The sequence below is a fragment of the Giraffa tippelskirchi genome, chromosome 9 (assembly GCF_054371585.1).
Source record: "Giraffa tippelskirchi isolate mGirTip1 chromosome 9, T2T-mGirTip1v1.2.pri, whole genome shotgun sequence".
Classification (NCBI taxonomy): Eukaryota; Metazoa; Chordata; class Mammalia; order Artiodactyla; family Giraffidae; genus Giraffa; species Giraffa tippelskirchi.
Window position 1 is genome coordinate 29,408,999 of NC_137283.1, and position 12,348 is coordinate 29,421,346.

At 41.4% G+C, this 12,348-nt stretch overlaps 1 protein-coding gene and 1 long non-coding RNA gene across 51 annotated transcripts in view; one reads left to right on the top strand and one right to left on the bottom strand.

Annotated features, from left to right (window-relative positions):
• The window catches only part of FOXP1 (forkhead box P1), a 618,285-nt gene that overhangs the window by 598,978 nt on the left and 6,959 nt on the right, over nucleotides 1–12,348 (top strand). For 28 of the 50 annotated variants that reach the window (XM_081528327.1, XM_081528323.1, XM_081528326.1 and 25 more), the window contains 5 exons: nucleotides 1,798–1,999; nucleotides 2,104–2,183; nucleotides 2,783–2,884; nucleotides 6,411–6,532; nucleotides 8,272–8,341. In XM_081528327.1, coding sequence (XP_081384453.1) covers nucleotides 1,798–1,999; nucleotides 2,104–2,183; nucleotides 2,783–2,884; nucleotides 6,411–6,532; nucleotides 8,272–8,341 — 576 coding nt within the window. Of the gene's footprint in view, nucleotides 1–1,797; nucleotides 2,000–2,103; nucleotides 2,184–2,782; nucleotides 2,885–6,410; nucleotides 6,533–6,909; nucleotides 7,080–8,271; nucleotides 8,342–12,348 lie in introns of all 50 variants that reach the window. The other 22 variants (XM_081528351.1, XM_081528350.1, XM_081528342.1 and 19 more) reach the window with 2 other exon arrangements.
• Nucleotides 1,626–12,348, bottom strand: part of LOC145520893 (uncharacterized) — an 867,842-nt gene continuing 857,119 nt past the window's right edge. Inside the window, exons 17-25 of the long non-coding RNA XR_014064880.1 lie at nucleotides 12,137–12,221; nucleotides 11,112–11,244; nucleotides 10,697–10,810; nucleotides 10,089–10,210; nucleotides 9,158–9,294; nucleotides 5,682–5,839; nucleotides 4,383–4,558; nucleotides 3,938–4,037; nucleotides 1,626–2,057 (exon numbers count right to left, since the gene is read on the bottom strand). This is a non-coding gene — a long non-coding RNA (uncharacterized LOC145520893). The remainder of the gene's footprint in view (nucleotides 2,058–3,937; nucleotides 4,038–4,382; nucleotides 4,559–5,681; nucleotides 5,840–9,157; nucleotides 9,295–10,088; nucleotides 10,211–10,696; nucleotides 10,811–11,111; nucleotides 11,245–12,136; nucleotides 12,222–12,348) is intronic.

Consider the following 12,348-nt stretch of genomic DNA (forward strand, 5'->3'; position numbering starts at 1 on the left):
AAAGGCCAACTCCTTCCACTGATAATCAGGGGGCAAGCGCTTTTATAGACAGACGGAGGGGGTTACATGCAGAAACAGCACAGTCAGCTCTGACAGTCATCTTGAAGTTGGTCATCGGTGGTCTGACCAGCATCAGTAGTTAATCTTCATTTCCAGTGTCGGTCAGTTCCCATCTCCTTGAGGCCAGTTCCTGGGATTGTGGCAGCTTCTGTCATGGCTACATTCTGGTCGTCATGTAGTTAACTTCTCCTGCCTGGTGGGGATTTCAGTATCTGCCAAACAGCTTGCAGGACATGGCTCAGGATATTATCTCTAGCCCTTGAGAAGGAACTAAAGGTTTGTGACTATGCTCAGTGACTACAGTATTACTATTTGGTCTCCTCTGTTTTCCTTTGTTTCTTGTGTGAGTTCTCACCTCTCTGATTAAGCTTATTCCTTGGCTAAGGTTTTTCCACAGGCAGGCAGAGGACGTGGTGGGTGGGAGTGAGGACCACAGGCTCGAGCTCCACTTCTATACCAAGTGATCCTGCTCTGCTAAACTCTTTCGGATTGGAGGTAGCTGCAGGTTTCTGAGAGAGCACTTCTGGGTAAACTGTAAGAACTGTGTTGAAAACAACCAAGTTCTTCAGTGGAGCCAGATACAGTGTTTCAATAGCAACAGATTTTTGGAAGAGGGGGGACAGGCTTGTATTTCCAGTATTATTAAGAAAAACACTTCAAGGCAAAGGCAAAACAGGTAATAGGAAGGCCCAAAACAGGACTCGTTTGTTTTCCCCCATGCTACTGCAAATAACTAGTAGGTATTTCTTTACTTGAAGCACTGGATTACTCCATTTTGTTACTACACATTTGAAACTAAAAGGAAAAAAATGAGATTTTATTTTTTTATAGTTCCAGATCTCTCCTATGCCATGTTTGTTTTAAATGAATAGATTCCAATCCTGTATTGGATAGAGTTTAATGAAGATGACACATGAAGCTTTCAAAGAGGAGTCTCTGCCAACTGATGGAGCTAAATGAATGTTTAGTGGATTGGTTCCACTCTTTTTAACAGGTCATGGGCCAGGCCTCTCTGCAGTAGATCTCATCCCTGAAGTTTCATCGTAGAGTTAAGTGAGCCTGTCCCGGTGTAGTGTAGCCCCTGGCAGCATGTGGCTGTTCAAATAAAATTTTGATTTTGATTGAGAGTAAGTAAAAACAGTTTCTCTGTTGTGCTAGCCCAGTTCAGAAAGGTTTGTCCCAGAGCTCAGGTTGATGCCACTGTATCTCAACTGGTGTTTCCTGAAACATCAGTGTTCGTGGGGCTACAAGGACTCTATCTCCCTCTTCGAGGTTTACGAGGCATAGTAGGCTATGAAAGAGGGGTGTGAAGTTGTGATTAAAGAAGCAGCATGACCCAGAATTTCTCACACTTACCAGGCTAGGTAACCCCTTTTGTGTCTGTAAATACTTAGTTAACGGTCTTTGGAAAAAAATAAAACTGTCTCAGCAATAGGAAAGGAGAACATTGCCAGAGCTATTTAATAACCTATATGTGGAAAGAACCTGAAAAAGGATGTGTGTGTGTATCTGAATCACTTAGCTGTGTACCTATAAATCAACTGCGATAAAAAGAATCATAGGAAACGATGCTAGAAATTTTAATAAGCAGCTTTTACATGGGAAGTCTCCTCTTGTTTCAGCTGGAGATAAGCATCTGCTTAGAGACTTAACACTGGCCAGGCCTCCCTGCGCCATCCCTGCTGGATCTCGTTGCGTTCTCGGTGGCTCTTCTAAGCATTGTTCCTTTCCTCACAGCTGAATCTGGTATCCAGTGTCACCCTCTCCAAGTCAGCGTCAGAGGCTTCTCCACAGAGCTTACCTCATACTCCTACGACCCCCACTGCCCCCATCACTCCCGTCACCCAAGGCCCCTCCGTCATCACCACCACCAGCATGCACACGGTGGGCCCCATCCGCAGGCGGTACTCAGACAAATACAACGTGCCCATCTCTTCAGGTAGATCCTCCATTTTTGCCTCACAGAGAGTTGTAATCAGCAATGCTTGTCGACCAGCCTGTTGGTAAAAAGTGATAATTAATAGGACAATGATTCTTATTTAGCAGATATTGCGCAGAATCAAGAATTTTATAAGAACGCAGAAGTTAGACCACCATTTACATATGCATCTTTAATTAGGCAGGTAAGTAAACAATGCAGTTTGTGAAATTGCATCAGAAGGTGTATGTGTACAGGGATATATTGATGAAGTAGATTTAAAACCGTTTAGTATGCAAGCATGCTAAAACCTTTTCTATAAGGTTTTTTAAAACTGCAATATATAACATAATTGCTTTTGATTAAGTATTACAATACGATGTGATTATTAGGAAATTCATTTCACACAACAGTGAAAATGAGCCTGTTTAAAGATGGCAAGTCAATTATCACAAGCTACAGTAATCTCTGATCCCTAGAATTAATCTGAGCTCTAAATAATTACTGAGCTTTAATCAGCTAGTGAAATGTTTTGCATTTCTCTTTGATTCTGCTTTATGAATGACTAATAAATTAATATTTCGGTACGGAAACAGAAATAAAAACTCAAAACAATTAGATAATTCCATTTTGAATTTTGCTATTGAACTGGTAAATAGAACCATTCATCTTAGATCATTTCGTGAAACCTTTCTCAGGCTTTAGCTCAGCATCACGATTATTTTCTATTTTCCAAAAATTGTATAATGACAGTTGTGCTGATTTGGTCATAAATTATCTTTTTCCGTTACTTTCGCTTCACAGGCTATTCTCGAATCTCCAGAAAAGCAGCTAACACTAAATGAAATCTATAACTGGTTCACACGAATGTTTGCTTACTTCCGACGTAACGCTGCCACGTGGAAGGTAAGCCGTGTTGCAGGTCTGTTTCGTCTTGGATCTTGCCGTTTATAGGAGAGAATTTGTTGTTGGTAACATGCAGGTCTTGTAAATTATGATAGTATTGTTTTAATATATTCAGAGAGTCTAATTTGTAGGAATACTGGATTGAGAAAATAATTCCTGTGGCGTTAAAAATGCTAGGATGGAAGACTCCCTTACTTTTGCATCAGATGGACCAAAGTTGTCTCTCTCTGGTTGGAATGTGAAGGAGGTTGTCTTGTGTACACAAACCTCATGCCTCAAGGTCTTTAGCCACCATCAGTATTTATTTCTGCAGAGACTGCAGAGATAACTGTTTTCTTTAGCCATTAGTAACGTGGAAAAATGATCAGGTAAATGTGACATAAGTGGAGAAGGCTGTACACTCCAAACACTAGCACGGTATGTGGAAGTTATTACAGGCGAACCATATATATATATAAAAGTTCTTTTTTTTTAAGTGAAGAGACCGTCAGATATTCATTAACTGTGGGGAAGAAAAGTAATTATGAAATATATGACTTGACTGGTACCATTTGCTCTAGACAAGTCAGATTCCATAGCTCCAAGTGGGATGCCCCCAGCAAGGCTTGCGGTCACGCAACAGTCCTTGATCCAAGTTCCACAGTTGGTGTATAGATTACGTTAGTATTGATTGCATTGTATTAGATTAAGCCCTCAGCAACTTTTGGATTTCCTCACTATAATTTCTGTTTTTATAGTAATATTTTTGCTATAGAAAAAGGGGCAGGTACTATTGGGAGATTATTTTTGCATATTTAATATCTAGAATTCTTATAATCCCCCAATTCTAAGACATTTAGAAATATTTAACATGCAAATATTTTACATGGTTTTATTATAAAGATGATAGGGGTGTGTTATAGGGTGCAAATAAAACATGCTTTGCTTGAACTAGAAGTTTTCCTTGCTACTTATTAACTTTATATGGGAGGAAATCAAGCACGGGAAAATGTCATAAATTAGCATTTTTAAAACAAAATGAATATAACCATAGAATTAATTCTTCACACTTACAGAGTTATAGATAATGGCCCAATGTACCTTTTTTCTATTAAGACACATGGGCGCTGAAGGAGCTTGGTTCAAAATATTCCTTTCTCTTCCTCAGCCTGCCCTGAGATAGAAAATACAAAACAATCTTCAGCTATGAATGCTTTTCAGAATTTAGGAAGTATAAACATGAAGCATTTTTTTATAATTACCTTTTATAAATAGCAAATGATCAGATTTTAAAATAATTACCAGTTTTGAATGTGATATTCAGGCTCAAATCTTCAAATATAACTTTTTCAATTTTGTAAACTGCCAGAAAAAGTGCCATTCATATAAACAGTCCTAGGTGAAGTATTTAATGGTTCATAAATACATACACTTTTCTCTCCATGTCCTATTTGAGCTGCAATCTTACACAAGAGATAAAATGCCAGGTAAAAGTGATGCTTGGGAAGAGCTCACTCACCTTTTCAGGGAAATTCTCTATTTCCAGTTGCTTGTGCTTGGATGTACAGTCTTCAAAAACAGAAACTTAAGTGTTGACCTGACATCCTCATTTATATGGCTGTACAATTTAGACAGCTCTAGAGCAGTCCTGTTTTTCAGACACGGCTTTTCCAGTTTTGTACATTTTGATACTTACTGTAAAACAGTAGATATGATTAGGATGAGGAGAAATGCTGGTTTCTGTTCCCAGTTAGGTGTCCTCTGGGTACATGTACTCTGGATTTTCTTTTTTTTTTTTTTTGTAAGAAACTTGGGTTTATTTCAAGCACTTCAGTGTTGTTCTAGGAGATAAAGAATGCTAAGGGTCTACTGTTATCTCTGCCTTTGTGCAATATAAAAAAGAAAATGCTTTTTAGAGACTCATTTATATATGTGGAGAAATTTGTCCTACCAAGTATAATGCCAAACATTTTCCAGAGATTGTTGTTTGACAGAAACCTATCAAACCTGTTTGAATCAGGGGTATCCTTTCGTAGTCACTTGAAAGTCTTGAACCCTCCCCAATTATGCTGACATTGCTCAAAAATTCCTTGAGGATTTATCCTATGGCTTCTTCCTATGAGCAGTTCATCACGCCATGTGATAAAACTTACCTCATTACCTTCTAAATATTCCATTATCAGACCAGAAAAATCACCCTTCTTTAGCATGACTCCTCACAGAGTCACCAGGGGTGATTATCCAAAAATGGAAACACCTCTCAAAGAACAGATCAAGATCTGCCCCTGGAAAGGATCAGGGAGAGAGGAAGTGGTGAAGGGAAGGAATATAGAATGTTTGAGCAATAGCAGTGTTGCTGAAATAAAGTGAAGGCCTTACAAGGGATGTGAGGTGTGGTATAAGTATCCTCTTCTCATGCCCCCATTGTCACCTTATTCCCTGTAAGAAGAAAATTGGGAGTAAATGACATGGGTCTCTTTGAAATATCTTCATGTCCAGTTTTGAGTGTCAGTAAGTTCAACTAGGAGAACTGAAGAGGTGAAGCTGTGCTTGTTACTTGACCTGGTAAGGGTTGTGGATTTTCCTGAAACTCAGGAAGGGTGAGATGTTAAAAACTCTTCACCCTTCAGTTGAGGTCCTCTTTTGGTAGGTTACAGATGTCAAGGGTTTCAGTTTAGGAGTGACCAGAGTTTACTTTTTACCCTAAGAAAGTGATATGTAAATAGAAGCCACCAAATAATACAACATTCTCATTTTGCCATTGAGAGTTCTCCTCACGGTTCCCTTCGGCATTTTCTCTGTTAATTAAAGCACTTACCCCTAGTAAGGGCCAGCCTTTATATATTTGGGAAGGTAAGGCATAGCTTGATAATGGATGCTGATCCAGTGGGGGTCGTGTCATCCTCTGATCCTGTCAGATGCAGGAGGCGGTACTCTCAGTGGTAAACAGCCAATGTCCATTTCTTCTGAATAAATCTGAGAAAATGGGTCAAAGGTGTTAGAGCCAAAACTTCAAAGAATAAAAAAGCAGCAGAAAAATGACTTAAACCATTTTTGTATGAGAGACAGTGAGTTTAAAGGTGACAGTTTTAAGCTTGTTTCCTGATTTTGAAGTCATACTAACATTACTTTTCTATTTTGGCTGTGAAACATATTTGGGAGCTAATATTTTTAGTATGAGAGACAAATGGGTTTAAAAGGGACTGTTTTATGCTTTGCTTGTTTTCTGATTTTGAAGTCCTATTAACATTACTTTTATATTTTGGCTGTGAAACCTGTTTGGGGGCTAATAGACATATTAAAAAATACTTCTGGTTAACTATTACCAGAGATGAGGCTACAGTGCCAAAGTACAGTTAACTCATCATTTTGGATTTTGAGTCTTCTTTTTGGAAGAGGCACCCTTCACCACAGGAGGGTCCTCCTAGGGGTGGGAGCTGCAGCTCTTGGGGATGGGTTTACAACTGTGGGCTGTTAGGCTGAATTTACTGCTGTTTTTGGAGTCTTTTTCTTATAGAAAATGTTCTCTCTTTTATACTTGCTGCAGAATGCAGTGCGTCATAATCTTAGTCTTCACAAGTGTTTTGTGCGAGTAGAAAACGTTAAAGGGGCAGTATGGACAGTGGATGAAGTAGAATTCCAAAAACGAAGGCCACAAAAGATCAGTGGGTACGTCCCCCTTGTTTGAACCTCTTAGCCTAGCTTGGATTGCGCTAACCAGTGTCACGTAGAGGCTTTTGGCTGCTAGCTGGTGTTAGACCAAACACCTGGTTTCACGTTGTCTCAGTTAAGGGAAGCAAAAAAGCATTTCATCCCTCCTGTTTTGTATACCCGCCAGTCCCCCTGCCCTGCTTGCTGGTCTTTGTTGCATCACATGCTAGTAGCTTTTAGGTGGCAATGCATATTAACCCTCACAAACCATTGGCTTATGCTTATTGCATTTTATTTTCTTTCTCCTGTTCCCTGTATTGGATGTCTGTTCTGCCCCCAACCCTGCCTCTCCTTTTGTTGCCACTTCATCTCCTTTGCTGCTGCTCCTATCCCAGGGTGCCATTCGCACCAACCTCTCACTGCATAAGTGCTTTATCAGAGTAGAGGATGAGTTTGGGTCCTTTTGGACAGTTGATGATGAAGAGTTTAAACGTGGCCGCCATATTCAACGAGGCCGTCCTCGCAAATACTGCCCCGATGAAAACTTTGACGAGCTTGTCGCACAGTAAGAGCCTTTACTTGCTTTTGTTTTTTGTTTCTGCTGTTGCTTTGGCTTTGCATGGTTGACTCATCCCATAATAGTTTTGCATTTCACCACGTAGCAGTGCCACGGCTTTCTGCAACGGAACTAAATTGTGTGATTTGTACATGTATTTCTCTCGTTTCCCTTTGGAACACCAGCGCCCTGAATAATGCTTTTTTGACGTCTTTAATGCAAATACCGGTTGTCTTTTGATTCAGCAGCTTTACGGGGACCCCTATAACTCAGTGCTTTTGCGTGACCCCTAATTCCTCCAAGAGAAAAGGAAACTCTTCTTTAGAGTTAAAATGTGTATTTACTGGGGTAAATTTCTTTTTATTGGCTCACTCAGTATAACAATATAAATGTAGTAAATTGAATGATAAAAGTGCTCCAAGCATAGGAAGGAAATTGGTTAACAGTCCATCTACTTCCTTTAAGGATCATTGATCAATGTAGGTAATTTCCTCCCCAAAGCCACCCCCCTTTCTGCCCATATCCTCATGTGTGATTTTTTTTTAAAGTAGTTTTATCCTTCCTGGCTAGAGATGTTCTTACAACAGAATCTTGCCTTCATTTGGTCAGTAAAGGGACACAGCATCCAATTATTCTTGCATCCTCACAAATTTGGCTGTGCCAGAAAGACTTGAACCCAACCTTGGCTGACCAGCCCTCCCTGGAGTACCCCTCTCTCCCTTTGGCAGTAAATGAGCTTTGAAGACTTTTTCTTCAGAGCTACCCTGCCATTCCTCTAGCATTTGTTCTAGAACTCAAATCCTGAAGAAGCTTAAGAGCCAGGATTCCTCCCACCCGCTCCCAGGAGACCTTGCCGTCAGCTCACTGACATCCCAGAGCGAGCATCAGCCTTCCTGCTGGAGTCAGGGCGGCTGCTCCAAATTGACAAAGATCCATCCGCGGAGGAAGTGCCCAAGCTAATTACTACATAGTCCGCAGTTTTACCCCCAGTTTGCTTGAACAGCAACGTCTATCGAACTCAGAGGTGTTCACACAGACCAGCCCCCGGGGAAGCCAGGGGCTAGGGAAAAACCCGAGTTTCCTTTGGGTTGGGGACTGGGAGACATTTCTGATTTGGAAGGATACCAGCAAGCTTAAGACTTAGCAAAGAACTTGGGGGTGATTGTGTTTAACTTTGAGTTTTTATCTTTCTCTTACACAGTAACCCTTCCCTTATTAAAAACATGCAGACCAGCCACGCCTACTGTACACCTCTCAATGCAGCTTTACAGGTAAGATGAACGGCTGCCCCGACTCTGTGGCAGAGGGACATGTCTCCCCCACTCATTTCAAAATATATTAGCCTCGCTCTAATTAGATATTAAATTTTAATTCCGTTAAACTTTTTTCTTAAGTGCACAAAGCATCGTACTCCCTGGAGGCAAACACATCGGGCTGCTTCAGCATTAGCAGGATGCTTAGCATTTTGAATATTGTGGCAAAAAAATTAAAAGTTCACTTATTAATATTTATCAGCAGTATCATAATTTCCATCCTCTTATTTCAGAATTTCACTTGAGGCAAAAATACCACAAGTGTAATTACTCTAGCACAGCTATTAATGTGCTGGATGATAGGCTACTGTATCACATGACCTTCTATTGTTCACGGGTTTAAAGCGAAAGCAGAGCTTTTTTATTTCTTCTCCTTCTTTTAAAGTCTGTTTTAGCATCTTTTCACTGGGGAGGGAGGAGGCTGGGTTTGGTTCGCTTGGTAAAAGTAAACTGTTTTTGTTCAAGCGATAGAGTGAGTTAGACTCTCTAGGTTTCCAGCAGATTGCTCAAGGTTACATAAGAAGCTTGCAGGATAGGATGTTTGTCTCCTGCTGACAAACCAAGCCCTCCTTACGTAACCGGTGTTACCAGGGGTGGGGGGGCGGGGGGAGGAGGGTGAAGACTCGGGGTTTGAGCAGGAGGGAGGTAACCTCCCCGATGTGAGTTACCAGGGCAGCCCTGGCATCTGTCAAACCTTCTAATTATTGCACATCTCAGTTACCAAACAAACAATCAAGTCACGGCCAAATCGAGAGGAGACTGTAGTACACTTACTTCACTGAACTTTCCTGGGCAGGGCCATCCTCCAGAGTTCATAGGTGGACAGGGTCCTGTGGACCTTCGCAGTCTGCGTTCTTGATACAGATAAGATAAAGTCCTGCGCCCCTTCAAAGGGCCGAAATTAAAATTTCCTGAGGGAAGGGCACAAATAGAGAAGCAGACGTCTTAAAAAGGCTCCTTACAGGGATGATAATGATGAAAACACAATGGAGACACTGGGCATGAAGGGGAACAGAGTTGGGTGAAGAGGCGATAGAATAATCTTCCTGTTCTCACTGAGTACCTGCCTTGCGTCCTAGAGAACCGTTTTCCCAGTTTACGCAGCGAAGGCTTCCGAGGATGGTGCATACACAGCCTTAACACACTTTGAGTTCAGAGGCAAATTCACTCCGCTTAGCTTTTCAGTAATTATATATATATATATATATACATACACACACACACACACACACAGCCCAAACCTAATTTAATAGGAGGAACTACTTTCTATGTTTCTTTTAATTACTTGTAGTTTACACAGTAACTTCAGAAAAGCAAATGAACACACGCTTAGATGCCGCCACTGTAAATACCATTCATTAGTAGTTTATTTTCCCTGGAGTCTTATGAAGTGTGAATTTAAAGGCTGCTCTATCTGGAATGGTATTCAGATTACAAGCACATTTGACATTCATGAGGCTGCCAGGCAAAAAAAAAAAAAAAAAAACACAGCCCACCAGCAGCAGTGATCCTCCAGCCTCTGGATTCTCTTAACTTTGTGACTGATTTCCCCTAGGATGCTTTCTCTTTACAGAACTGTTCACGCTTTACGTCTACAACATTTGCCTTTAGCCTCTGCACCCTTTCTTACTTTCAGTGATAGCCCCAAACTCTCCCACCATTTTTCCAAGAATCTTTTGTACCTATCCTGAGGTGAGGTGAATACCTGGGTCTCAAGTCATGATTTGAGGCATGGATCTTCTTCTTCCTCTCCTCCAGGACTTTGGGTCCTTGGTCAGTAGACAGTCCCCTCAGACAACTTTCCACCGTGCACCTTAAATAAAGAGTCTACCAGCAGGCCTTCCCTTCCCTTCCTGCCCACTTCCATTTTTTCAAGGCAAGTAAAAATAATAGTGGAACAACATCTTCAAAAGATTACTAGAGCAACATAACGCGTGATATACAATATATAAAATAGGACAGCAGAATCCACTACAGAAATAAAACATTGGACTCGGGACAGATTGCATTATGCTCTGAAAAAGTGAAGTAACTAAGGGTAACCGTAAAGCTTCATATTTATAGACTGCCTCTCCCGCTGGGATCTCAGAGCAGTTAAGGCTCCAGGAGGGACAGGACTTAAGCCCCTTTGGTTTTGGGGGGTAGAGAGGCCAGTGTGATGTGAAACCACATACTCTGCATTGGACCAGTCCTTTATAAAATCTGTAACCCTCTGCTCCAAAATAGACATCAAGTACAAAAAGAGCCATTAGGTTAGACCTAAGCCGTTGGTGGAAAGTTCTCTAAGCTCGGTAGGTGGCTTTGGTCACTCACGCAGAGAATGTCCCAGAAGCTGTCTTGTGTAGGAGCGCCGGGTTTCTCATTGCAGCCCACGTCATTTTTTTAAAGAGGAGCACACTGTTTTTCTTCATTTATGCCTTTTTTTGTCTGAGAATCAAGGGATCGGTGTAAGTACTTACCTTTGGATGCCTTTCACCAGTGTCAGCCGTGTTTTATGATCCAGTTCCCATCGGAAATGGCCTTGACCCAGAACACGCTGAGAGCCACAGAGAATGAATCATCCCGAAAAGGTTGCCCTGTCTGTAGGATGGCCAGCTTATCCCAAAGCATACATTTCTTGTGAACTTTTCAGTGTTGTATGTACTTCTCCATCTTTGACTAGAGAAGCTGTGAGAAAAATATACCCCACTCTTGCCACCTTCTGACTGTAATAGCAAAAGAGACTCACTGATGGTCCCAGCAGAACTTCCGTGTCAGGGAGAAATAGGGCCACTGTGTTGTCTAAAGTAAAGGCAGCCAGCGTGCATGTCCAGCTGCAGTTTGGTGCGGGGCGGATCAGGCGACGGGTCTGACTTTTTACTCTGCCAAAAAAAAAAAAAGGAAAAATGTTTTATTGCAATTACAAGAGATCTGTTGAAAAAAGTACTTGATGCAAATTATTTGACAAACTGTAGGAGACTGAGGAATGTTCAGATGTGCTGTTCGTCAAAATGAGTTCACCACATTTGGAAACGAAAATGGGATTTTTTTCCCCCCACTTTTTAAAAGAAGGCAGTTACATAAATTCAGAAGTGGAGGGAAGGAAAAGCCGTGGGCTTGCAGAGGGCCTGGCTTTGAAGTCATCCCTTAGCCAGTGCTGTGTTAGGTGTGGGCAGGTCATCCGTCCCTGGGCTTAGATCTGGAAGGCGTTTCTGGCTTTGGACCTTGTACAGCGAGCGAGACTGTGATTGTCTTAACACAGATTCCCTGCAGCCCAGCTCTGCACCTGTTGTCTCTTCACTTTTGGCTTTTACTTGGTCTCTAGAGCCAGGGTTTCTAGAATCGTTTGGACTCTTGTATCACTGGCCAGTTGGAGTTACTGCGCCGGATTGTCTTGTGATTGTACTTTTACCTCATTAGGATGGAAAACCAGGCCTAGTGTAGTCTGCAAGAGAACAACGTTGATAAATCTTGGTCTAATTACAGCTGCCAGTTTTTGAAAGTCTGTTCTCTTTAGTAAAATGCAAAGTTACTAGGTCCGAATCATGACCCAAATGAAACAGTATGGACACTTGAGCCCAGTGAGAGGTCTGACTGCTGTCTGCATCTCAGACTGGGTGGTCGTTTTAGTCAAGTGCAGTAAGATAGGAAATGGAATGTATATCCGACCACAGGGGTTAGGGTGTCTTTCTCTTTTTTTCCATTTCCACACTTTTTTGCTGACACTCAACTTATAGTGACTTTGTCACCTTCGATATGGATGCACTTACGTACCCCCAAAGAAATACGATTTACAGCTTCCTTTTGCCAGAGATTTCTTTTTTCTTTGGTCCTCAAATTCCAGATGATTGGTTGGAACCTGAAAGATTGCATAGAGTTACCTTCAACCAGTTATCTCAGACTACACTAAAAAGATTCAAAAATCATTAAAACAGAAATGATGGGGAGGGGAGATAAAAATTGATTCCAATTCTATAATCTCTTCC